This window comes from Trichophyton verrucosum, assembly GCF_000151505.1.
Source record: "Trichophyton verrucosum HKI 0517 chromosome Unknown contig01100_1.f1.exp, whole genome shotgun sequence".
Lineage (NCBI taxonomy): Eukaryota > Fungi > Ascomycota > Eurotiomycetes > Onygenales > Arthrodermataceae > Trichophyton > Trichophyton verrucosum.
The window spans coordinates 59,445-84,118 of NW_003315167.1; the positions used below are offsets into that span (position 1 = coordinate 59,445).

The 24,674-nt window shown below is 48.8% G+C and overlaps 14 protein-coding genes across 14 annotated transcripts; 7 read left to right on the top strand and 7 right to left on the bottom strand.

Annotated features, from left to right (window-relative positions):
- Nucleotides 1-417: 417 nt before the first annotated feature.
- Nucleotides 418-1,863, top strand: TRV_07722 (uncharacterized protein; the record flags this gene model as incomplete). The annotated part of the gene is made up of 2 exons (XM_003018226.1): nucleotides 418-1,411; nucleotides 1,601-1,863. 2 exons carry the CDS (start codon nucleotides 418-420, stop codon nucleotides 1,861-1,863), a joined length of 1,257 nt encoding a protein of 418 aa, XP_003018272.1.
- A 1,106-nt stretch (nucleotides 1,864-2,969) lies between these two features.
- Nucleotides 2,970-4,530, top strand: TRV_07723 (uncharacterized protein; the record flags this gene model as incomplete). Its single annotated transcript, XM_003018227.1, has 4 exons — nucleotides 2,970-3,093; nucleotides 3,167-3,835; nucleotides 4,016-4,052; nucleotides 4,251-4,530. 4 exons carry the CDS (start codon nucleotides 2,970-2,972, stop codon nucleotides 4,528-4,530), a joined length of 1,110 nt encoding a protein of 369 aa, XP_003018273.1.
- Nucleotides 4,531-5,413: 883 nt separating this feature from the next.
- On the top strand, nucleotides 5,414-6,134 carry TRV_07724 (uncharacterized protein; the record flags this gene model as incomplete). Its single annotated transcript, XM_003018228.1, has 2 exons — nucleotides 5,414-5,527; nucleotides 5,562-6,134. 2 exons carry the CDS (start codon nucleotides 5,414-5,416, stop codon nucleotides 6,132-6,134), a joined length of 687 nt encoding a protein of 228 aa, XP_003018274.1.
- Nucleotides 6,135-6,248: 114 nt separating this feature from the next.
- On the top strand, nucleotides 6,249-7,316 carry TRV_07725 (uncharacterized protein; the record flags this gene model as incomplete). Its single annotated transcript, XM_003018229.1, has 1 exon — nucleotides 6,249-7,316. The coding sequence occupies one exon, from the start codon at nucleotides 6,249-6,251 to the stop codon at nucleotides 7,314-7,316; it is 1,068 nt and encodes a 355-aa protein (XP_003018275.1).
- A 163-nt stretch (nucleotides 7,317-7,479) lies between these two features.
- Nucleotides 7,480-8,576, bottom strand: TRV_07726 (NmrA-like family protein, putative; the record flags this gene model as incomplete). The annotated part of the gene is made up of 2 exons (XM_003018230.1): nucleotides 7,480-8,097; nucleotides 8,253-8,576. The coding sequence occupies 2 exons, from the start codon at nucleotides 8,574-8,576 to the stop codon at nucleotides 7,480-7,482; spliced, it is 942 nt and encodes a 313-aa protein (XP_003018276.1).
- A 731-nt stretch (nucleotides 8,577-9,307) lies between these two features.
- TRV_07727 (dienelactone hydrolase family protein) lies at nucleotides 9,308-10,260 on the top strand (the record flags this gene model as incomplete). The annotated part of the gene is made up of 4 exons (XM_003018231.1): nucleotides 9,308-9,395; nucleotides 9,478-9,812; nucleotides 9,874-9,991; nucleotides 10,058-10,260. 4 exons carry the CDS (start codon nucleotides 9,308-9,310, stop codon nucleotides 10,258-10,260), a joined length of 744 nt encoding a protein of 247 aa, XP_003018277.1.
- A 296-nt stretch (nucleotides 10,261-10,556) lies between these two features.
- On the bottom strand, nucleotides 10,557-13,017 carry TRV_07728 (uncharacterized protein; the record flags this gene model as incomplete). The annotated part of the gene is made up of 4 exons (XM_003018232.1): nucleotides 10,557-10,979; nucleotides 11,048-12,584; nucleotides 12,666-12,865; nucleotides 12,886-13,017. 4 exons carry the CDS (start codon nucleotides 13,015-13,017, stop codon nucleotides 10,557-10,559), a joined length of 2,292 nt encoding a protein of 763 aa, XP_003018278.1.
- Nucleotides 13,018-13,674: 657 nt separating this feature from the next.
- Nucleotides 13,675-14,449, bottom strand: TRV_07729 (uncharacterized protein; the record flags this gene model as incomplete). Its single annotated transcript, XM_003018233.1, has 2 exons — nucleotides 13,675-13,860; nucleotides 14,036-14,449. 2 exons carry the CDS (start codon nucleotides 14,447-14,449, stop codon nucleotides 13,675-13,677), a joined length of 600 nt encoding a protein of 199 aa, XP_003018279.1.
- A 760-nt stretch (nucleotides 14,450-15,209) lies between these two features.
- On the bottom strand, nucleotides 15,210-17,812 carry TRV_07730 (uncharacterized protein; the record flags this gene model as incomplete). Its single annotated transcript, XM_003018234.1, has 4 exons — nucleotides 15,210-15,296; nucleotides 15,356-16,332; nucleotides 16,399-17,555; nucleotides 17,751-17,812. The coding sequence occupies 4 exons, from the start codon at nucleotides 17,810-17,812 to the stop codon at nucleotides 15,210-15,212; spliced, it is 2,283 nt and encodes a 760-aa protein (XP_003018280.1).
- A 964-nt stretch (nucleotides 17,813-18,776) lies between these two features.
- On the top strand, nucleotides 18,777-19,689 carry TRV_07731 (presequence translocase-associated motor subunit Pam17, putative; the record flags this gene model as incomplete). The annotated part of the gene is made up of 2 exons (XM_003018235.1): nucleotides 18,777-19,448; nucleotides 19,516-19,689. The coding sequence occupies 2 exons, from the start codon at nucleotides 18,777-18,779 to the stop codon at nucleotides 19,687-19,689; spliced, it is 846 nt and encodes a 281-aa protein (XP_003018281.1).
- A 497-nt stretch (nucleotides 19,690-20,186) lies between these two features.
- TRV_07732 (uncharacterized protein) lies at nucleotides 20,187-21,116 on the bottom strand (the record flags this gene model as incomplete). The annotated part of the gene is made up of 2 exons (XM_003018236.1): nucleotides 20,187-20,870; nucleotides 20,925-21,116. 2 exons carry the CDS (start codon nucleotides 21,114-21,116, stop codon nucleotides 20,187-20,189), a joined length of 876 nt encoding a protein of 291 aa, XP_003018282.1.
- Nucleotides 21,117-21,237: 121 nt separating this feature from the next.
- On the top strand, nucleotides 21,238-21,564 carry TRV_07733 (uncharacterized protein; the record flags this gene model as incomplete). The annotated part of the gene is made up of 1 exon (XM_003018237.1): nucleotides 21,238-21,564. The coding sequence occupies one exon, from the start codon at nucleotides 21,238-21,240 to the stop codon at nucleotides 21,562-21,564; it is 327 nt and encodes a 108-aa protein (XP_003018283.1).
- A 199-nt stretch (nucleotides 21,565-21,763) lies between these two features.
- Nucleotides 21,764-22,411, bottom strand: TRV_07734 (uncharacterized protein; the record flags this gene model as incomplete). Its single annotated transcript, XM_003018238.1, has 1 exon — nucleotides 21,764-22,411. The coding sequence occupies one exon, from the start codon at nucleotides 22,409-22,411 to the stop codon at nucleotides 21,764-21,766; it is 648 nt and encodes a 215-aa protein (XP_003018284.1).
- Nucleotides 22,412-22,853: 442 nt separating this feature from the next.
- On the bottom strand, nucleotides 22,854-24,221 carry TRV_07735 (uncharacterized protein; the record flags this gene model as incomplete). Its single annotated transcript, XM_003018239.1, has 1 exon — nucleotides 22,854-24,221. One exon carries the CDS (start codon nucleotides 24,219-24,221, stop codon nucleotides 22,854-22,856), a length of 1,368 nt encoding a protein of 455 aa, XP_003018285.1.
- Between the last annotated feature and the right edge of the window lie 453 nt (nucleotides 24,222-24,674).

Consider the following 24,674-nt stretch of genomic DNA (forward strand, 5'->3'; position numbering starts at 1 on the left):
GACCCGGCTGTCTTGGACTGCTATAATATATATATATAGGACGTCAATTAAAACTAACTATTATTTAGGGTTGTCCTCGAACACATCTGTACGTATGCCATGGCACGTCATGAACATGAAATGTCGGAGATAGTGCACGGGATAATCGTTACGGTAAGCTTGTCATAGAGATTTATGTCTAAAAAGAAACTGCTTCTGACTAGGTAGCAAGCTCGCACGACGAAACAATCTTATGACAGAAGGCCCCAACCGAGAGGGAGGCTCACGACAGTCCCCAGATGTCAGGTGGAGGGAATGGGCACAGCGCGAATCCGTCATCAGGTATGGATACGTTGAGATGGATCAAATCCCAAGTTAAATCATTACTTACAGGGGAGTAGGATTGCGCATACAATCTTTGTCAACGACGTACAGTATATGGTCTACTTCTCCCATCATGCCTTGCTCTCTGTGGGCATGATGAAAATACCCCTTCCCAGCCGGCAGTCACTATGGGATGCACCGTCAGCCGTCAAATGGGAGGATGAAATGCGCCAGTTAAAGAAGACAACCCGATCAAGGTACTTCAGTCTGGACTCCGCCGTGCAATCAATACTATCCATGAAAGACGCAGAACACATGCGTGAGGTTCTCCACTGGCACAGCACTCCCAGCCCGCTATCACTGCACATCCTTATCCATGGCATAACGTCGGCGATAGGGGATGCAAAGTACCGATCCGTCTCGTCCTCAAGTAGTTTGGTTATTCGCGAGCTGCAGAGGCTGGAGTTTGACAGCGCACTAGCGTACTGGCGAGACCAGTTCGACCAGCTATCGGGCCCTGATCAGCGATGTCAGCTATCATGGTGTGCCCTGGTCATGTATGACTTCTCTGCAGTGCTACTGCGGAACAACCTGTCCGACATTCAGATGGCAGCCGGAAGTGCCTTTTCGTCGGGACGCACAGTTACATCTCAAGTAGCACAGGCGGCGTACACGCGGTTGGTGTCCACGGACCCCGTCTGCCACGATTCCTACCTGCACGCCCTCGAAGTGGTTGGTCTATGCATAGAGGAAGGTACCAGCAACGGTAGCGTCAAACCCGGCCTTGGAGTGTTATTGTCCCAACCCATCTCACAGCCTCGACCGTTATGGCAGACGTACTGTGCGTTCCTTGGCCTTCTCGTGCTCTGGGCTCGAGCCCTCGGTCTAGAAAACAAGGAGCAGTCTCGTAATGTGTCGAGGATAGGGCTACGGCAGTTCTCACTGCAGGCAATTCCATCAACTGCTGCAACCATCTTGGCCAACATGCACCACAGGGAGCAGGCTCAGTTCTCAGCCGCCTCGGTAGAAGTCCAGGTGCTTAAAAGCGAGCTGAGAGAGTTGATTGGCACCGTCAGTGACCGGCTCTCGGCCAGTTCCTGGGAGATATGTAAGTTAGATTCTTCCAACAGCCTTTTTTTTTTTTTCCTACTGTTTCTATTTCTAACCTGGTATTGGCACAGCACATGAGGCGGCTAGAATCCTAACCTCCTTAGTTGAGAGAGAAGGATTGAACTACCATAGAAGGGCGAGCTCTCTTCTACAGGCTTCCCGTGAATGACATCTATGGCAGGGCTAGTTTTGGAGCAGTATGAGGAGATTCGACTTATTCACCCTTCGACATACTCCCCCAATATCCGCCTGTCTGGTTGTTGTTTCAACCAAGTAGATGTACTATTGAGATTGCTCCTATCTATCTATTATATACACCCACACACATATATATTTGGTACTCAAGAAGCGTATGGTCTTCTTGCCAGTATCAACATTGGACAGGCAGATACCCTTTCAATATATGATTCCCATGGCTCCCTATACCTATTTCTTTATAGTGTCCATTGAAGTTAGCATGAACCCATCTGCATTTCTTTGCTTTCCTTTCTTGTGTTGCTAGCATAAACCCTTGCCTTTGCTTAGAGTGCTCAGACATGTAGAAAACAACTATATCCTCCTCGCACTCTCTACCAATATCTACACGTCTAGCCTGTCAGCGCGTATTCGACATCTCTTCTATCCTCACACTGCTGCTATAATCTATCTGCAGTATAGAGGTATGACTTTATTAGTATAATCTATATAAACAGCTCCTAATTGAATGCTCTCCTAGTAATACTACGCCACGCACTACGCTCACAGAATGTGCAGCAAGACCACTCCGAAATACGCCTGCGGCCATCTAGGGGCAGCCCGTATACTTCCATGCCATAAGAAGGAATGCAAGGGACCTGTCCTATTTATTCTCCCTAGCCATCTGGTGTGTGCATCCTGCTGCAAGATACGAGATATGAGGTAACAGGGGAACCACATAGAGCAGCAGACGCGACACAACGGAGAAGAAACAAGGAAGCCTGCAGCTCTGGAGAGATAACTAAAGATGTAACTAGTTAAGAGGCTGATATGCTTCATTTACAGCCTGTCTTTGTGTGAATCTGCTGTGGTTTCTACTGTATCAAGTTGCATCTATCCAGCCCCTGACTGACTCGCTGATATGCCCTGCCATCAGTGAAGGAACTCAAAGGAAGTCAAGGACAGCCAAATGCTACTGCTACCAAGTACAATAACAGAGTACAAGAAACCAAACAGAGTCCTCTTGCCCCTGCCCGGAGTAATAGTTAATATCAAACACGGCGTTGTGTAAATACCCTTGGCTTGCCGCCAGCCCGCCCAGCAGGCACCCCCTGGTCGGTTTATACGCATAACACGCCAGCTATAACTAATAACCAGCCAACTAATAATAACCAAGAAACGACGGCCGCGGGGGCGGGGAAGCCGATAAACTAGTTGGTTTGACAGGTATCGATCTGTCTCGCGAATATCAGACGCCATCGCTGCTCGACAACTGACAACTGCTTTGCCGAGAGTCCAGGCAATTGATGCTGCTCGGGCTGTATATCCAACTCCTGTAACCAACAACAAGAGGACCACCTACTCACACAAGCATAGCCACGATGAGCTCGCAGGCCCTTCACCCGGGATACTCCCATGCGGACGCCTTCGACGAGGGCTTCCTCTCGGTGGGATCCATCCACAAGATCCATTACGAGCAGTACGGGAAGAAAGACGGCAAGCCAGGTGAGAGTCAATAGATAACCACCACCTGCTCGCCCCCTGACTGGTTAGTTACTGAACGAATTGATGCCTATAGTCATCTTCCTTCACGGCGGGCCCGGCGGCCACTGCACCAAGATCAACACGACCTTCTTCGATCCAGAGGTCTACCGCGTCGTCCTGTTCGACCAGCGTGGCTCCGGCAAGTCTCTGCCAAACTCGGAGCTGCGGGAGAACACCACGCACCACCTGGTCGAGGACATCGAAGCCATCCGCAAGCATATGGGCGTCGAGAAGTGGCACATGGTCTTCGGCGGCTCGTGGGGGTCGACCCTGGCGCTGGTGTATGCGCAGGCCCATCCAGAGGTCGTTGGCTCTCTCGTCCTGCGAGGCATCTTCACCTTCCGCAGAGAAGAGCTGGAGTGGTCTCGCAGCATCGTGGCCGGCCGTCTATACCCAGACGCCTACGAGGAGTTCGTCAATTACCTGCCAGAGCCGGCCAGAGCTGACATCGTAGGCTCGTACTACCAGCTGCTCCTGTCCGACAACAGAGAGACACGCATCAGCGCTTCCAAGGCATGGAACAAGTGGGAGCTGTCCATCAGCGAGCTGCGCCAGAACCCTCAGAGCCTGAAGAAGCTCGAGGACGATGACTGGACGCTGGCACACGCCTCGATGGAACTCCACTATGCTATGAACGATGCCTGGCTTGAGCATGGTGCTCTCTTGAAAAAGGAGAATATCGACCGGATCAGACACATCCCCAGTAAGCCCTGGCGTTCTTTTTTTTTTTTTTTTTTTTTTTCTGTATCTTCAGGGGGGATGGGTTAACTAGGGAACTACCGCTGCTGACCTGCTTTGAAGCAACTATGGTTCAGGGGCGTTATGACATCGTATGCCCTCCCCAGACAGCCTATGAGCTGCACAAGGCGTTCCCTGAGTCCAGGCTCTTCTGGATTCCGGATGCCGGACACAGTGCAATGGTGAGACCCCCGTTCCGCACCGAATTCAAGCATTCCACTACGGAGTTAACTAACCAGTTTGTGACCAGGAACCCGGAACCCGCAGCAAACTGACTGAGACTTGCGACGAGTATGCTAGCTTATAATTTTAAGGTCGGGCCGTGATCTTTCATGTATCGATAACACTGCTGCCAACAGTCTCACAGAGTAGTTAACTAGTAGCTATCAATATGCACAAGAGAGAATTTATATAGCCATCAGGCTGAACTTGATGACTGGTCTTCCATTCCTCTCTAGCGGAGTTCCCTGGCTATTTTCAATGCTCCTTTTCACGGCAGCAGCCATAAGCTCTCCGAACACTAACGCAGATCATAACGGCGATACGGATGCTGCGAGTGCTAACCAGAGAGCCAGTGGCTCCCCGGATGCACCTAACTATAGCTTACACCGTCAATCATCAGATCGACAATCAATGTCGAGCAGTGAACCAACTAGCTAACTAGCTAACTAGCTAACTAGCCAAGCAGTCAAGTAAGTTGGCCAGTTATCCAACTCTTCCAGCTGAAGGTCTCGCAGTAACACAGAGTATGCAGGAGTGTCGAATTGTACGGCTGAACCACGGTTGCATCCTTGACTAGGTTAACTAACTAGTTAGTTAACTAACTAGTTACATAGTTATCTGGCCTGTCCGGCGTCTGGCGCATGTTTTGAATGCACTGCACTGGAATATGGTAGCCAACCACCTAAGCTACTCCCTCGATGGCTCCCAAGTTGACTATTCTTCAGCCAAACTCGACGTCCACTCTTCACATCCCCATCTCATCCATCCAGATATCCAGCCTCCTTTTATGCGAACAGACTCGGAGCAGCAAGCTAACTGACTAGTCGGCCCTGTGGGAGGCGAATCTCTTCTTTCTTCTCACCTGGGCCCTCAGTTACATGCTCTGTGGGCGTGTCCGTCAGATACTACTGCGATTGAGCTGGTGTTGATTCGCCTCGAGTTCCGCATACCAGACATGCCCTGGACCTCCTTCCTCTCCAGAAGAAAGATAGGCGCAGGGGAAACGTCCGGGTTACTGTGTATGCGAGAGCCCACGCTGTCACCCTGAGCTGCAGGCACTTTTTCTTCCTTTTACTCTGCGGAGAGCGTGAAGCAGACGCTCACTGAGCTGCTTCGTTCATCTAAGTCATATCCTCACTCTTACTGCGGAAGACTTTTTACCACTCTCTACTATAATAAATACCATTGTTATCAAGCAGGCAACGCCGGAGATTTCTATCCTTTGATGCTACATATACGCCCCCCAACGTCATCGTGATATGGGTTCCAGAATTTCATATCCGGGCTGTGGCAGCTCCAACCAATCTGCTCATACCCTTTGATGCGGATTGAACAAGCATCTGCTAGTGAGAGCGCAATCCTTCTGGATCCATTATCCCATAGCTTGTCTGTTGATCGACAGCTCAACTTCCGATATCTTTTTGTTGTGGATATGGTATCCCTAAGACATTCCTACAGTCATTCCTCAGAGCATCCAAGCCCAAGAATATAAGAATGGCCCTCTCTCCCTCGATAAAGGCCATGAAGCTGTCCAAGTTGTTCATAGCAAACTATTCCGACATATCATCCTCTTCACCCTTGTCTTTACTTGCCGCATTGATCAACCAGCTATGAAGGGGCTTCTCTCACTGCTCCTTGTGGGAGCTGCTAACGCTTTGGCGGCTTCCTACGAACCTCGCTCCCTCACGGAGGATATGCTGCAAGGCAAGGAGAAAAAGATCTGGGACGCTCTTAAGGGGGAGATACCCGATGCAAAATTGGACGATTACTTCAACCCTCCTACAGCTCATCAACGCAGCCCTGATGAGAAGTGGGACGGTAAGCTTGAGGGAAAATCCGTCAATACTCTTTGGGTCGAAGAAGGAAAAGACAAGCCCTCAGGTATCGAGGAGTATGGCATGAGATTCAAGACCGTGGACCCCAGCTCTCTCGGTGTCGACAACGTTACGCAATACAGTGGCTATCTAGACAATAAAAAGAATGGCCAGCACCTTTTCTTCTATATGTTATCATTCACGCTTGCCTCCTTTATGGTAGAATAGCTACTAACGCTCTGGTGTCCAGGGTTCTTTGAGTCTCGACGTGATCCACAATACGACCCTGTTATTCTCTGGTTGAACGGTGGCCCAGGATGCTCATCTATGACCAGCTTATTCATGGAGTTGGGACCAGCCAGAGTTGGTCAGGACCTCAAGCTCACCCGTAATCCTCACTCTTGGAATAACAGGGCTTCTATAATTTTCTTGGACCAGCCCGTCAACGTTGGATTCTCTTACGGTAAATCAGGTGCCTTCAACACTCCATCAGCCTCGAAGGATGTCTTTGCTTTCTTGACCCTGTTCTTCAAGCAATTTCCTCAATATGCCCTCCAGGACTTCCATATCGCAGGAGAGTCTTACGCCGGTCACTACATTCCAGTAATTGCAGAAGACATCCTGAAACAAAAGTCCAATATCAAGTTCAAGTCTGTCCTTATTGGAAACGGCATGACCGACCCTTACACCCAGTTCGCATCTTATCCACCCATGGCCTGTGGAAAGGGCGGGTACAGTGCTGTCTTGGATCAGCCTACCTGCAAAGCTATGGAGGCCGCCGTTCCGCAATGCCAGAAAGAAATCAAGCGCTGCTATGACAAGCCTACAGATGTTGCTACTTGTGTTAAGGGTGCCAAATTCTGTAAGGACGCTCTCGTCCGTCCATATTCCCGGACGGGTCAGAGCATCTACGATATCCGTGGTCGCTGCGAAGACCCTAAGGACCTCTGCTACCCTATCCTGGGCTGGATCACCAAGTACCTCAACCAGCACCATGTTCAGAAAGCTATAGGTGCTGAAGTCTCACATTTCAAAGGGTGCAACAATCATATAAGCAGCCAGTTCTTCGCCCACGGAGACTACAACCAGCCCTTCCACCGCAAGATCCCCGGAATCTTGAAGGATGTCAATGTTCTCGTCTACGCTGGTGATGCTGACTATATCTGCAACTGGCTCGGCGTCAAGGAATGGACAGAGGCTCTCCAGTGGCCTGGCCGTCATATCTTCAGACGCAAGAACCTCAGCGTTGTTTATCATAGCGTTAACAAATGGCCGTTGGGTCGGGTCAAGTATCACAATGGCCTTGCTTTTCTCCAGGTCTTTAAGGCTGGCCACAGGGTTCCATATGACCAGCCTGAGAACGCCTTGGACTTTTTCAACCGCTGGCTTGCTGGGGAGTGGACTCCATAGACTTCCAGTACTCAACATCGACTTCAATACATAGTCACTCGGAGGAATTGAGCTGAACCCTTTTGCATAGCTCACAATAACTTCGGCCCGAGGGGGGAATTATAATCTAATTTTTATCTTCTTGTACTTCTATAACAAATCGGGAGATTTCTCCCATTCTTATTTAATAATTTTGATGCCATGTATATCCCCCCTTATCTGCTCCATCCTTTACCAGTTTCTTCACATACTCCAGAGCATCTCGCGGCTGTCTTCCTAATAACTCACCCATCAAGGGGTCCACAGTTGCAGTATCCCCTTTTTCCATAGACTCCACCAGGCTTTGCCAGCTCCTGAAGAAGGCTTCTGATTTCCGCCCTCTGCCTTCTCTGGCATCCTCCAAGACCATAATGCGAGGGAATTCATCCTTTGACACGTGTTCGATCTCAAGTTGCCTGCCAGTAACCTCAGACACGGCATTGATGACATCCGTTAGCTTGTAAGTTCGTGGCCCGGTGAGTAAGGCAATGTTATTCTTCAGATTCAAGCCCTCTGGATCACGTAGCATGAGTTGAGCAGTGGCTTCACCCAGTTCATCCCGAGAAGCAAAGGCAACAGGGCCGTCGCCAGAGAGATATATGGTAGTTGTATTTGGATACCAGAATACAAAGACAGGGAAGGCATCGATATACACTCCTTCACGGACAGAGGTATAAGGTAACCCAGACCTAGATGGAGCTATGGTCAGATTGCCCATTTTACTCGGTATAAAAGGTCCCAGAGTAATAGAGTACATACTCTGCTAAAAACCTTTCAGTCACCAAGTGAGCTTGTTGGACGGAAGCCTTGGACTCGGAACCATAACCCCCAAATGCAAGACTGGAGTAATATACCTAGCATAGAAAACCTGTTAGCACAAAGGAAGAGAACAATAATTCAAAGCTGTAGATGGCATACATGGCCGACCTTTGCTTCGACAGAGGCCTTAACTACTCGTTCATGCTGCTTGTTCCTTTTCTCGGTGTTCACTTCAGGGCTGGAGACGAAGAAGAAACGTTCGACACCAGCCAGCGACTCCACAAGTGACTTTGGATCATTGTAGTCGAGTCGTCGAAATTGGATCCCAGGATAATCCTGCTGGAGACTTTGGCCCGTCTCGAGCCTGGAGGATGCAGCTGCAATCTGTGATGGGTCAGAGACGTTTTTATATAGCGTGGCTAGAACAGAACCCCCCAGACCGCTGGACGCACCGGTCACCAGGTATTTGACTGGGTTGTTCATCGTATATCGAGCTGGGTATCTTGGTTTTGATCAAGAGTGAAGAATAGCACAGTCAATGAAGTTCAACTGCTGATTGATGATGGCAGCTGCTGGTGGGCAGCATGGTGGTTATCTTTTATAGCAGCCTCCTCCATGGCAGATATTGCAGGCACAGCAATGACTGTCCATAAAATGTCGCCGTAGCGGACATGTAAGTTGCTCCATGGCCACTGTGAGCACTGGACCTTGGATTTCAAAGCCTCGGAGACATTTCGCAGTTGGTTGTCAGTGTTCTGGGTGCTGGCAGGGAGTTTCGACTAGTTCTTGTGGCCCGAAAAAGTTGCCGAGTCGGGCCAACTTTTTGATGCCTTCCGAAGGACTCGAAGGATCGAGGAGGACTCGACTGGAAGAGCTTAAACTAACTAGCACGCGAACCCCCTGTCCACCACGGGAGCTTGAAAATGGGAGGAGGGCGAAGGAATGTTCCTGAATCTCGTATTCGAGGCCGGACGTGCTATGCCGTCAGCGCTCTCGCAGCGGATGTGCGTGTTCCACGGTGGCAGCCTAAGGCCGGCCCATGGATGGAGTTAAATACTTGTAGTTATCTCCGGTGGTTTCGCCCGACGAAGAGGATTCTAGAGCCAACAAGTCTAGGTATATATACAGGAGAAAGGGAGCAACTGATTTCAATTTCTCTCATCCATTTCATAGCAGACACGGTTATTCAAGATTGACCATTCGAGCTGTTCAAAATGGCGTCCAACCCACCAGGAGAATGCTGTATAAGGGGCTTTATCCATGAGGGCACTGCTACGGGGGAGATAAAGAAGATGGGAGACCGTAAGCACTTCGTCTATTCTATACCTCTTATACCTCCATTTCACTATTCGTAATGGACGAAAGTGAACTAACCAGGCCATAGTTGACGTCTACTTCGCTCATCCCAAGGAATCTTGCAAGAAGGCCGGCAAGGCGATAGTCATCCTCTCAGATGTCATGGGCATTCGCATCAATGCCCAGCTCCTTGCTGATTACATGGCGTCCCAAGGCTATCTCACGGTGATTCCCGACCTTTTCCGTGGTGACAGTCTCAAGCCTGCTGTGTTCGAGCCAAATTCTGGATTTGATCGTCAGGCGTGGTTTGCAAAGCATGGCACCAATGCTGTTGACCCCGTCATTGAGTCTACTATCAAGATGCTGCGAGAGGAACATGGAGTTGAGAGGCTTGGAGGTGTTGGGTATTGCTTCGGTGGAAAGGTATGAAAATGATTGTATGGCTTTGAGTATAAATCTAGTGATCCTGACGTTGTTTCTGTAGTATGTATGCCGATTTTTGAAGGATGGAAAGCTGGACGCTGGATTCACAGCACACCCATCCTTCGTTTCGAGGGACGAGCTATCTGCTATCGAAGGACCACTATCCATCGCAGCAGCAGGTACGTTTTCCAGTTCTGAGTTGCATGTATAGGTCGCTTCTGACAGATAAATATTTGGCTGTCTAGAAATTGACGAGATCCTAACCACCGCATTGCGTCATGAGTCTGAGGAGATCCTAGCAAAAACAAAGCAGCCATACCAGATCACTCTCTATGGGGGAGTGTCCCATGGATTTGCTGTTCGTGGTGACCTGTCTAAACCGGATATCATGTTTGCAAAGGAGCAGGCCTTGGCTCAGGCACTGGCTTGGTTTGGCCAATACCTGTGACGGGTTATCGACCGCGAATGTCATAACTGAATGTTATAAGTAAACAAGGAAAAGGGGGTGAAATCTCTATGATGATTCATTGCAACCATAGATGTATCTGGCCGAATAAACAAATGTATCAGAAACCTTCAAAGGTATTCCGCCCTTTTCTGTCCTTCCTGCGCCTCTCATTTCGACGTAACCGTACAAAAAGACATGACATGACATGATATGATAGAAAAGGATTAGTGTCGAAATGAGAAGAAAAGTAAAAAGTAAAACTCGATCGAAAACACAAAAACAGCAAATGCATGCAATTAGCTAATGATCTCTTCAGTTTCTTCGATGATCTCCTCGACAATCTCCTCTACCACTGTATCCCCCTCAGCGGCAGTGATATTGGGTTGAGCAACGATGTCATCATCTGGGTTGGGAGACAGACCGAGATCTTCTCTTTCCTCGAGAATCATTTGCTTCTCCTTTCTGAGCCAGGCGGTCCATTCACTGAGGACTCTCTTTCTCATCTCGACTATGGCGGTGTTGGCAATATCGACGGCGTACTTGTCTTCTTCGTCAAATTCGCGAGAGTATTCGCGGAGGTTCTTGCGGACTTGTTTTTGCTCTTCCTTTGAAAGGAATGTTGGAGGTCGCGGGCGCCAGAGGAGTTGCTTGAACTTCTCAGTGGGGTGTTCTGCTAATGTTGTACCGGAGAAGGTGTGAATATTATAGCCGTTTTCAAGCTATTGATGGGTTAGCTATGGCATTGATCGAGATAAATTGAAAATGCTTTTCGTCAACGTATACATACCGAGTGCGTCCAGGCAGAGGCGCTGGAGACAACGTATCTACCAGTTGGGTCCCAGTCGACATCAGTCACACCAAAGTGGTTGACAGTCTTCATGAGCTGTAGATTGGCCGAAAGGTCTTTCTCACTCTCTGGCTTCTCACCCTCAAAGTCCAAATCCCAAAAATCAAGGTCAAAGTTTTGCTGAGAATGCACGGTAGCGACGACAACGAATCGGCCCTTGGGAGACCAGTAGATTCCATTGCTCGTCTTCTTCTCAATGGTGCGGATGAGTTTGAAGTTACCGATAGCGCCACCTTTAACTTTCTCAGGGCAAAAGAAAGAGACGGCAGTCTTTGGAGCAACAGCAGAGCCTGCGATAGCCTCGCCAGTTGTGATGAGGACAAATCGATCACCCTTGGGTTCCCAAGCAAAATTTATGACGGTATCCTTTAGTGAGTCGACAACCTCGACTGGCACGCCCTTTTCTTTCACTCGGAAGATCTCCAGGTTGGTAGCCATGGATTTCTTGGACTTGGAGTGCCTGTCAACCTTGACGCAAACGTAGGCACCCTGGGATTGCCAGTGTAGCTTCACATCGGAGACATTGAAAAGATTTCGTGTACGAACGATCTCCTTTGACGGTATGCTCATCAAACCAACTTTAGCAGGGTTGCTTCCAATTTCAGGAGTCCAAAAGCTGAAAAGCTGCTCATAGCGTTTGACACCTTCCCTTTGTACAGTAGCAGGAGACCATTCGAAATCCATAACACCTTCAATCTTGACTACGGTCTTGTCAAGAAGGTTCATACGAGGTAGCTCATAGACAGATATGGACTGGTGCTGAAGCATACGAGCAACATATTTCTCATCCGCTGACCATTTAAACGCAGGCCACTGTACTTTCTTCTTTTGAGCAGCAGCGTCATCGGCGCCAGCGGGGGCAGTTAGGTCATGGCTGACGAAGGATCGGAGAGGCTTTCCGGTGGTAATATCCCAGATGATTATATTCTTGCCGTCTTCATCATATGACAAAACACCAGGTGCTCCCTCTATTTGTATCGGGCGGCTAGACCATGTGGTAAGGTAGTTTTCCTGGGGAGAGAACTCCACAAGCTGGACGAAAGGATGAGGGAACTGTTTTTGTTTGCTGAATTGGGGACCTCCCCAGAGTTGGATACCTTGTGGATGTACGGAAGCAAGGTATGTACCCATGGGAGACCACTGTACAAAAAGCTGGGTCCAGTGATCTCGGTCGACAACATTCTCTGGAGGGTCCTTCTTCATATTCCAAAACACACCAACTTTGTCACCGCGGTACATTGCGAACTGATCGCGGGCATTGGGATCGCCCAGCCATGATCGAAGATGTTCTTTTTCCTGGAACGGTTCGATCCTGGGAGGTTTGTATTCGTCGTCTATCCGGCCTTCACGTCCATATCGGTCTATATCAGTGAGCTTGTTGACTGCCAAGGTGTGCTTCTTATCCAGAGGGGTTCCGTGAAGACTCTTTATGGCAGCAAAGGCTTCCTCGGGGGTGTCATATTCAACAAAAGCGAAACTGTAAGCAAGGAAAAAATAACCCCAGTTAGCTATGTACCATACAACCTCTCCATTGTTCAACCCATATACCGAGCCTTACCCTTCGGACATTCCATTCTCATTCATGGGTAGAAAAATCTGGCGGTTCGGGTCGATATTGCTCGATGAGGGGCCATCCTTCTTTATTTTCTTTAACAAAAACTTAATCAACTTCGCCTTATTATCTTCGGAGACGATTGGGAGTCCGTCAAAAACGACGAAGGTATCGAGTCCTTCTTCCAGTCGGACTTCGAATTCAGCCTTTAAATCTGCACACAAACAACAGCTGTTAGTTCAGCGTCTTCCACTAGGGTCTTTTTTTGGGGTGGGATGTGTGCGGGCATGCCTGAGAAATCGATCTCGACTTCATCCTGCTGCAGGTCCTGCTCGGTCAAGGTATCGAACGTCGACATCGTGGCGATCTGGCGTCTCGCAAGCGACGGCGGGACAAGTTGACAGGCAAAGCAAGGCGACGGCGAAGTTCGTGGTGGAGGAAGAAATCTGATATTTTTTTTTATGTGGACGAAAAAAAGTTGCAAAAGAACGTTGTGTGGGCCATTCCACATCGGGACTAGCGTAGCACGGTAACTACAAGTTCCAGGTTCGATGCAGTCGACTCGCGACATATAAAGCGCCAGCAACAGAGACAGACGGCGACGATGAGGGCATTGACGAAGACCGCAGATAGTACGGAGTAGAGAAGCTGGAGATGGAGAGCAAATTTGAAGGGCGATAACTAGCAGCGTTGGGACTAAGAAGAAGTTGTTCTGTTTCATTGAGGTTACCGCAAACTCCGAGCTAGTTACAAGATATCTCCTATAAAATGCACCACTGACGCCCAGTTAAGAAGATAGAAAGATAGATGGGACAGAAATTTCCCAGAATTTGGATAAGTCGTCGCTAGACTGCTGATGCGAGCAATAACAAAAGAAAAGGGGAGAAAAGAAGAGAGTAGAAGGGAGAGGAGGGAACAAGCAGACCTCCAGGGAAAGTACAGGGTCGTTATCGTAAATGGTTATAACGCTGAGAGGGCAAATGTAACGAGGATAGTAGGATGGTGGGGCGACAAATCACTCCTCTAGGTCATAGAGATTTTGATTGAGTACCTTTGTCATGGTAAACATGTGTATGCGATCCTGTTTGAAAACGGGGCGCATGAGGTCATCGCATCGGATCTGGCGACGGTCATTTGGATCCTGAAGCTCATGTTCACGGATGTACTCCCAGACCTTTTTCACCGTCTGAGGTCTCGACAGCTATGCGCCCAGGTTAGTATCGGGAGGGTTAAACAACAGATATAAGTACTCACAGTCACTTCGCCTCCAAGTAAAGCGGATAGTGCAGGTGAGAGCGCCAGTGGTTTCTGTAGATGAAATTGTTAATAGCAGCCCGAAATATATGGGGTGGACGACATGGTACGAAGTTGCATACATGGAAACCACCCGTGCGATTCACTTCCTTTTTACTTTCCGCAGCAGAGCCATCTACGTCTGAATCATCGGACGCTTTCACTTTTTTCGCAGTTTTGGAGGTGTTCTTTCGTTTCTTCTTGACTACTCCGGTCTTCCTTGAGTTGGCGCCACGTGTTGTCCGAGCACGTAGATTCTCCTCTGCCTGTAATTTCGCTGCATAGGCAGCGTCCGAGTCTACCACGTCGTCCTTCCGCTTCTTTACTGGAGGGGGCGAGGAATCTGTTACATCTGGTATGCCTTCCGGGTCCGCGCTGCGCTTCTGCGGCGGCGAAGGCAGGGAGTTACCGTTAGCGACAGGTACCGAGGAGGTGACGGGCGGCGGTTGGACTGCGACAGCGTTGGACTGTTCGGCAAACATGTCGAAACGCTCCATGATCAGTTCCTTGAGAGTAGCCTATGTAGCTGTCAATACCGGCTTGCTAGTTTGGCAGTAATACAGGGAAGGATGGGGGCCCTGGAGTCTGGGATAATCACCGACCTTATAAGGTGTTAGGTCATGGCCGGTAGTTTCCTGCAGGCCCCTGCGAATTCGCTTTTCTGATATGGTTGTAAGATCGCTGCTAGCCAGAATAGAATCAATTATGGTAGTATAAGATGCTTTCACATCGGGTGACACTATATTTAGGAAACCAGGGTAAAAGTTGTTAGCTCGTATAATCAATCCTTTCAACCGCAATAAGGTAAGAGAAAGAGCTCTCACATTCCATGTTGACAATGCTCAATGAGAGGCACTGCGCAGTAGCAAAGAAAAACAAGACAGGCAGAGTATCTATGAAAGTATATGGACAAAGCTAAGAGACGCAAGCAAGCGCTGTTGTATGCGAGATAACTGGATGAAGGGTGGACTTCAGAGCAGAACCAGGAGGATGGGAAAATGATGTAGTTGACCGGATGAAGCAGCCGGAGAAGCCTTTATTTAGCGCGGCTGGCGGGGCGAAAAGACGCGAGATGCGCTGCATTAGCCGCCACGGATCTAATAATAGCGCGCCATCCGGACGGGAGCATCCAGACGAAATGCACGCCGGCGGCTAGGTGCAGCCTCATCTATCCAATAGATGCATATCTGATGAGTGAACGCAAAATATGTAAAACAGATAAAAATAAAATATATGTACAGCCTAGGTTACGTGGCATCATGCTAGGAACTCGCCGTCGGCAAGGACATTCCACGGCAGCCCTACACGCCAGGACTTTTGCATGAGCTTTCTTGCTCCTCGTATCTATAGTTAGGGGCAGTTAGAAGCGCTCAGTGATGAGTAGTAAGTTCTCCAGGACTCACCTGCTTCATGCCAACACTCTCAAATCCCTGGACGCGCTCGCTCACTTGCCGTCGCTGGCCCTCATTTTGGCTCTCACACCCAGCAGTGAACAGTGGGAACAATATGCACACTTCTTCTTGTCCACCACGAGAAACTTGATCTAGAGAGTCAAAGAGTGCATCTACTAAACTTTTAACGATAGGATCTGAGGTTTCACGCCCCAACACCCTTCGATGGAGGTGGATCATTCCAGCAAGTCGATACGCCTCATCCATTGCAGCCATGCCATGATCTACCAGCTTCCCATGGTGTGTCATAGGCACCGACCTACGTTCAGGACCTGCGTCTTCCATGTCTTGAAGTAGCCGTTCGGCTTTCGCTAGCACAGACGTGGGTGGGTTCCAGCTCGTAAAGAGTCGTCCAGCTGGATCTACTCGTACGTTGTCGCATTGATGCGTGAGTGCACTTAGCCGCGCTAGTAATGAGCAACACCGGGGAGTAAAGCCAGTAAAGCAGTCTACCTCAAACTCCTGGTCAATGACGTTCTTTGGATATTCCGTTTCGGTATCAAGGGGCCAATATGTGCCGTTAAATAGTGGTGCTTCAGCGCGTCTGGATGAAAGGCTACCGAAGAGATCAAGATATACAAGCCAGCGATGCAGAAACGTATTCACCTTCCCAGTGAAATGCTCCGGGTCGGTCTTTTGACGTGTTAAAAATATCTCCCGAGCCGTCATCAAGTGGCTCTCCCACCGGATGGGGACTTCGAATGTGCTAGGCGATATAACTTTCAGGGAGACAAGCATGATCGCTGTAGCTAATGTGGCAGCAGAGGTCCTTCTTCGCGGATCACCAAGTGCATGGCGAAGTGATGGGAAGACGCCGCTAGTCCATCGGGCTATTCGTGTATATGGTTCCGCATGGCCCAAAAGTCGTGACCTATGGCTCGCTGAGTACGCCAGCAAGAGGTTTAGAATATTCTCGTCTTCAATTGCCACTGCATATGCTTATTAGTGCTACCATTTTGTAAGAAAATGAAAGGTATGAAAGAAACTAAGCATACTTGCAGGTAGGACCGTGGCGAACGGATTTAAATGGCAGTCATGAGGCACCAGAATCCGCGCTGTATGATTTATGAAATGGTGGAAGTACAGCATGTTTATTGGGCTTTCAAGTAATGTGGGTGGTAATGGGGATAATAAGCGTGGTATAAGTATAGGGACAGGTTTGGCATAATAGCCTCCTTTAGAAAAAACAGTAGTCACGCTTCGATGAAGTCCGGCGGATATATCTTCCTGCGAGGAGGATGGTGTGGCCGTACCGCTAGAAACTTTTTGATATTGAATGGCTTTGAGGTTGTTTATACCACTCGTGGGTGTATCACGCAAACTAGCTAAAAGTTCAGCATCTCTATACACGTCTAGATCGGGTTGACCACAGTCTAATCCATAACTCCTTCCATGGTTTGAGTCCGGTCCGGAAGGTACTGATAGCAAAGAGTTGACCGAAACACGATGCATGTCTGCAGGCGTATTTGCACCACTTGTGTTTGAACCTAATGGAAACTGCAGTAATGTCTCCTCCGCCATGCAAGATGCCGGAGACTCAGTTATAGCCAGTTCAGAAGCACGAAACATGCCGGTATTAGGTGTGGGTATATAGTTGGTATGAGCCGTCGTTGATAGACGTTGAGGGTCAACATGCTGGGCAAGGGTAGAGGAACTGGGTGAGGTAACCTCACTACTCTCCCCTGCAGTGATTTTCTGATAATGTGATGGAGAGGTAGACTGCCCTGGTGAAGCATACGAGCTAGAATTTGGTGTGTACGGCAACCACGCTAGGTCCGCTGATGTTCTAGGTAGGCAAGCACTTAGCCCAGATAGTGGCTGACTATCATTAACTGGGATTATAGGGCTACCAAATGGTTCTGAAAGGACCTCGCCATGATCTGACTGCTGTTTATTATCCAAATGTGGTCCTAGATATTGCTGTATAGGCATGAATATGTGCTTTACAGAGGATGCTGGGGAGAAGCTTGCCCGATCCCTTGCTGAGTTGGGTGTGGCCGGTGATGATGGTGATGGTATCGACTCTCTATTGAGTCCAGTATCTTCTGCAGCGGCTCGTTTCCTTGCACGGCCTTCCCAGTTTAACCGGATGCTATAATCACACTTGTCACCTTGCCTTTTGCAATTGATACAAGATGGTTTTTCCTCACCACTTTATTGCATTTAGTCAGCATTTAAGTATATATACGACAGCCTGATACAATAAGAGTTGATTTGTATGCTAGGCTTCCATGAAACAAGCCCGAACTTACCACTTAACCTTCCGAGCTTTGCATGGCCTATTATCTAGATAATTAGATTACACCTTGAGTTTAACAATATAACCTAGACTTAGAGAGTGACATACCAACAGCCTTTCCTACTCCTCCTCTTGGGCTCCGGAGCACCCGGCTTCTTCGGGCGAGGCATCTTCCTTTATTTGGCCCCTTTGTATTCTTCAATCGACGTAATCAACCCGGGTGGTGTTCCGGCTTGAATGATAACTTTTTTTTCCAGTCCTAGTGCCTGTAGCATCAATTTCATGGAAGCTCAGCCGTCCGCCTAATATAGGAAGAAGAGCACAGTACTAGATGCATCATTGCCTAGCCTGGCACGGGTTGATAAGTGACGGTAGTTGAGCAGTGGTATATGTAATAACGAAACAAATCATCATTGTCATGAGAGACATCAGCCGCCCTAAGGCTGATATATTTTCCAGCTTCTCCTAGTCCCAGAGTCTGGGTACAAAAGGAGGGGATGCCTGGCGCAGAAAGTAAATGAGTCACCGAGGCAGTTGAGGGGCCATGTCAGGGCATGCAAAAGCAGGGACTTGGTGTTCAGTGAGATTGTAGCCAGAATATATGTGGATTGAAAGGCCCGTAACCGTTCAAAGGGCACAGCCTGGTGTCAATCGATGGCTTGGGTCCTTTTCGTATCCAGCTTCTGTCTTTGTCACGGTTTCCCGTCCACCCTTGCTTTTTATATCACGTGATACATTCAGGTCCACCGAGTGGAGAAACTAGCGGGAAAAGTTATTAGTAATCAGAGTCCAGTTAGGTAATCGATTCGCGCAGCAAGGATACAAGTACACTAATTAATGTTCAACTGGTTGCCCGCGATATAGTAGATTGGTGCTGTATAAGTAGTCACCCAGCTTATTGTCTACGTTTTTGTTTCATGAGGCAATGCGGTTTACCTAGTAATCGATCTATAGGTATTCACTGGGCGTACGGAGGATATTTCTCCAGATAGATATCATGTGACTTTAACGCCGCCCGGACAGCTTAGCTCAGCGAAAATCTTGGCAATATGAAATGCTGCTTTTGGGCAAAAAGACGTCGAGAACTTCGCGAGCATCAACTTCACCACCAGCAATTTGAACCATCGCACAGCCATGAATACGCCAATCCGCACGGCTGTCCTGGGTGGCAGACTTTCAAATGCGTGGTCGCCCTTGGCCACCGGCGGCGCAAGCGGCCCATTGTCAATGACAGGCTACCAGCATCAACCATGCCGCCGGTCAGCACCGCAATCATCACCACTCAAGCAACATCCCATACGAGCTTCAAGCTACGCTACAGCATGCAAATCGCCAATGCATCCAGCAAATTCGTTCTCAAACACATGCAGAGGAAACTATAGCTCATCCTCTGCCAACAGCCCTACCCTCCAATTGATTACCCGAAACTCACAGCCATGCCTCGTATCACGACGAAATTCCTCCACATCTACTCAAGCTGCCTCGTCCAGTAGCCATCCCACCAGCACTTCCAATACCCCAGTGAAGCTTGACTGGAACACCTTCTTTCAGCTCCGTGCCTCCCGCCGGAAGTACTCTCTAATTTCTTCCGTTCTCGCCGCGTTCACAACCACTGCGGCTGGAGGCCAGATCCTAGCTACGCAAAATCTGGAGAGTTTAGGCGCACAAATTATGGGCTTTGACCCATTGATTGTACTTGGCCTGGCGACCGCTGCCTCGGGCGCATTGGGCTGGTTGGCCGGCCCATTCTTGGGCAATGGCCTTTGGGGCCTGGTTTACAGGAAGTACAAGAGTGCAGTTGCTATTGTACGTCCCGATGCTCTCTTTCCGTGGAACTATTCCTTTACAGTGATTTAGCTAATCAATTCAACAGAAAGAGAAAGAGTTTTACGACAGAATAAAACGCTTCCGCGTTGATCCCTCCGCCAATTCGTTCGCTAACCCTGTGCCAGACTACTACGGGGAGAAAATCGGCAGTGTCCAGGGATACCGACAGTGGCTTAAAGACCAACGAGCGTATAACCGCAAAAAGCGAAGATTTGTTTAGGCTACCAGACTAGTTATAACCTACCTGTGCTGTCATTGATTATGGTTTGGCTCAATATCTCCGTTACAGGCACCAATAATCATTTTTTATTTACCTTCACACATGTATTTGAGCCTTCGCAGACCCCATTGTTCCACCCAAGTTCTCTAGGAAGAGTTGGCACAATCTGTATAATCTTTAAATATCGGCCACTACCCTGCTCCACACTTATTGTACCAGAATAATTCCATTCTTTTACAAGCTACAGGGTGCCTTATTACACTCCTTGGTAGAAACAATCTTGATAATTATCTATTTCATTGTGCTTGGTTAAACGCGAATTTCTGCATCGCCCCCCATTATTATTCCTCCCTGAAAGTGATTTTTTCCCCTGCCTTACATTCAAGGGTCGGCACAAGCAAACCCAATGCTACATCCATCCGAAGACTCGTCATCCTCCCTAGAGCCAGGAAGAGGTCGGGCACACGGGTCCGGAGAAAATCCAACGGTACATTCCCTCAAGAGGGACCTAAGAATTCCATAGGCAGCATCAGCAGCTCGAATTGAGCTGAACTGGACTTTGACCTCGGTTTCGTCAGCATTTCAGTCATTCTGTCTCCCATTTCAAAGTCAAGGCGCATTTTGTTCTTTAGATTCTTTGCGATGTAGCTGTATCGTCTGGGGTCCCGGTCTCCTCGGATCACCAAGCCACGGGAATAGAGCTGGTCTGTGATATTTTGATGCATTGCCTTAGGGATTGGGTATGTAGGAGTCTTGGAGAGGTAGACATCAACTCTGGCGTCATTGAAGTATACACCGTGGTTGGTTGCAAAGTTGACGTAGGCGGAAGCATCCTTGCCTCGAACAAAGGTCACAACTCCCATGTGGTGCCCTACATACTCCTGCAAGTTCATGATATGAGCTGAGTACACAGCCCCTCCTCGGATAGCAGAGAGCAAAGTCCTCATATCAACATCCAGAGGGAGTTTAGTGAGGAAGACAGTTCGATAGGCATCTTTATCATCAAAGCGGGGGGTATAAACTAGGCCATGAGCGATGAGTTCTGCACGGGATCCGAATCCTGAAAATCTTCCTTCCAACTTGCTGAAATCAGTGTTGGCCAGCGTATCAGTCCAAGAGATATAACCGTCCCAGGGCAGAGCTCTTGCAGGCGTAGGAGGAGAGGAGCTCGAGGTGAAGAACTACAGACAGTGTTAACAATAGAGTGCAATTCCAGTGCTCGGGATGCCACATACTTCGTCGTCGTCAGAATCAGTATTGTCCAAGCTGTTGCCTCTTCCACGATGGTGAACAAGGTCATCCACCGAGCCTACTCCGTCTACCAAGGTCTCGTTGAGGTCGAAGGATGACTTGCTGGTAACAGGAGTCATGGTAACAGGAGTCAGAGGCGTAACTGCGTTCTCCTTGGTACTCCCCATGCTGCCCATGCTGCTGAGACACGACTCGAAGGCATCCAAGTCATCGAGAAGGTAAGGAGAGTTGGCGTCATCAGCGCGGACCGCAGTGGCTTCGCCGTCAGAGCCGCCAAAGAGACTTGACTTCCACATTATGGCCGCTCTTTGTACAGGGATTCACTGCTCTGGGGAAATCTGCGCCAAACAAGAAGGCGATAGCAAACGCAAATCCGTGAAATCTGAAGTATCTGCAAGGCCTGAGCGAGTAAAGCAGCCGAAGGAGGTTGATGTTGGAAGAAAGGAAGAAGAAGAAAGAGGTGAAGCTCAAGGCAAGCAGAGAGAGAGAGAAAAAAGGGAGGCGGGCAGTCAAACAACACTGAAAGCGAAGAGACTCCCAGCCTCTTCTTTTTTTCAGCACTATATAGACGAAGCTGCTATGCTTGAATTCTTCTTCTCTCGTTTAAAATATAGGAGACGCTGAAAAGTAAAGGATAGGCCAGGCTGAGGTTGCTTCTGGGTGATGTCAAATGGGAGGCGCAATGGTATATAAATTGAAAGATCAGAAGGATATCTGCCAAATGTCAAATCAGAACCCACAGGGCCATATGATATGAAAATATGGTAGACACGCTTTCATCTAGTCTTTTTTAAACATGATAAAGGGTATGTTTGAGTGCTATTCAGGCTGCCCTGGTATACATATTCACAATTCGCTGGCTCTTTTTCGGTCCTTCCACCACATGGCTGCTTGCCCAGCTATGTATGCAGCTGAGGCAGCGTTTTGAAACTCGAAAGGCATAAGTGGTCTCGTAGCTGTCCTTGATGCAGAGATGGCTTCCGCGGGCAAAAAGGACCGCGGTCTCTCCTTCGTCTGAGGCGGTTGCTGGCGGCAGGACCAGGTCTGTCGCCTCGAGGTGACCCTTTTCTCCTTCACCTTCATCCATAAACCGTAGCTGATGAAAGATATAGTCTGGCAATTCCTCAGTCTGACCGTCTTGTGCGCTTTCTTTGCTGGATTCCATGTTGACCTTGACGAACCAGACGCTCAGGCTAGAATCTGATAGCCGCCACATATATTTGCGTGACCATTTCATCCCCGTCGAGTTACGGCCTGATGGGTCTCGCATCTCTCCTTGCTCCTCATATACAAGGTCATTTGAGAGGCCGGACCCTCCATTGCGAGCCGGCTTGAACGTTGCCGTCCCCTCCAGCTCCCCTTGCATGTCCAGCTGGTTATCGCTTTTGAGCCTGCGAGTGAGATTCCATGGTCGAGAGTCGGTGGCAAGGGCCTTGAATATGCTAGATGCTAAGCAGCGACTTGAGCTCATGCTATCTGGCCCTTTTCTCGTCTGCTCTAGCTTGGGGTTGCAGACGTTTGGAGTTCCTTACACGGGACTTGAATCTGGCTGAAAAGCTGAAGCTTGCTCAAAAGTGCTGGAGATTTAACGTTAATTTCATACGACAGATAACTAGTACTTTTATCTACACGCATACGACGAGGTGATATTAAGTGTATATGCATTAATTTCAACTGCTAATGGTTTAACCGCTGCCTATTATTCTTTTCAGACAGGTGTGTGTATTCTATGGAAGTAAAATTTTTAACCACATTGGGCTCGAGAAGTTAACTTTTCCATTCCTATAGTCGCTCAGTGACGGTCTCTCCTGCGAGGAGCACTGCGAATAATGTTGTCGACCCGTAAAAGTAGCTAAAGGGAGATCTCAGTTAAAAATGAACAAAACAATGTTAGGTTTGGCAAAGGGTGGGTTTTAACTAACCTCAGCAGCTTCAGAAGCCGACGAGACAACGGCGTGCTTGAGTTTGTAGCTCTCCACAACACCGAGTTCGCGCATGTTGGCAATACCTCCCCCGGGAGTGAGAAGGTCTAGACCGGAGCTGGTCAGACCCTTGTTGATGGCTTGTCGAAGTCTTGTAACAAGGTCACTCGAGTCAAGGCCGGCGTTGTCGGCAAGGATAATGGGCAGTTGTTTTAGAGCCTGTGCGAAAGCGTCCACTGCTAGCTGCTTCTTTCCAGTGGTGTTTTGGGCAGCATGTTCAACTGCCTTGGCCATAACCATTTCGGCGCATCCTCCACCTAGGGTAACTTTGGGCTCTTTGACAGTCTGGGACAGAACGGCAAGGGCGTCGTGTAGAGATCGGTCAGCTTCGTCCAGGAGTTGTCCAGTAGCTCCACGAAGAACGATGGTGCAAGCCTGGCCAGCAGCAACACCAGAGAACTTAATAAGGGTATCTTCTCCAATAATCACTTCTTCGATCAAATCACAGTGACCGAGCTTGACTTGGTCGGGATGGTCAAAGGTGGAGGCGATTTCACCTCCAGTGACCAAAGCGAGGCGCTCAATGCCGTCGAAATCAGCATGCTCGATAGAGACGATGCCAGCGTCCGTGAAGAGCTGCTCAGGCCAGTTGTAGATAAGTTGACGGTTGACAAAGCAGTTTATTCCGTGGGCCTTGATTCTCTCAACCTTTGCCCGCATCTTCTCCTTCTCCGCTTTTTCAAGCTCGGCCAATTTCCCTGTCGAGTCGACCTTGACTCTGGCGCCGAAGATCTTGACTTTGTCGGTATCCATACCAGTATTTGCAACCAGAATCTTTGCCTTTTCTAGTCTCTTGGGCTGATTCACTCCAATGCTCTTATCCAAAATGAATCCTTCATCGAGGTACGAATCAGAGAGCTTTCCGCCGGCCTTTTTAATGATCTGTATATGGCTGAGATCCGTAGACCCCTTTAACCTCAACACTGCGTCGCAGGCAAGATCGGCAAACTGGTCTCGATCCTGGCTTAGAACTTTGGAGCTCAGGGTGGTCCGCGCAATGGCGTGGAGGTCTTTTCGGAACGCAACAGGGTCGGCACTGTTGTCAACTGCGCTCGCTTCCAAGGCTTCTAGGGCAGCACGGCTCGCTATTCGGTATCCATCGATGATGACCTGAGGATGAATTTTTTTCTCAACGAGTTTCTCGGCTTCCCGTAGCAGTTCTGCAGCCAGAACTGTGACCGATGTTGTTCCGTCCCCCACCACGTCATCCTGGACTTTGGATATATTGACTAAAACTTTGGCAGCGGCATTATCAAGCGCAATAGCCTTGAGGATAGTAGCTCCGTCGTTTGTCACCATGATCTCTCCTGTTGAGCTGTGATATAAATTAGCACCTCCTAATTCTCGCTGCGCCTCGTAGGAGCTCTGCCTAATTTTCAACTCACGCAGATTGCAAGATCTTATCCATGCCCTTTGGACCTAAAGTGCTTTTGACCAAATCTCCAACGGCAATGGCACCCACAAAGGCTGACAATCGCGCATTTTCGCCCTTTTCCTCGGTGACATCCTCCCCAAAGATCTGTGTCGGGTTATTGAAAGAATTCGCCTGGTGGGGTTAGCATATAGGAGGAAATATACAGGGAAAACGGGTGTATCTATACCATGGCAGCAGTTGGAGGACGATATCTTGCGCTAGTAGAGGGTCAAATATGGTCTCCAGCAAGGTTGAGGGGCGTAACGGAGCTGGTTGGTTTTCTACAACTGCTTGTGCCTCCAAAATATTATATTTCTTAGTTATCAGGCGATAAGCCC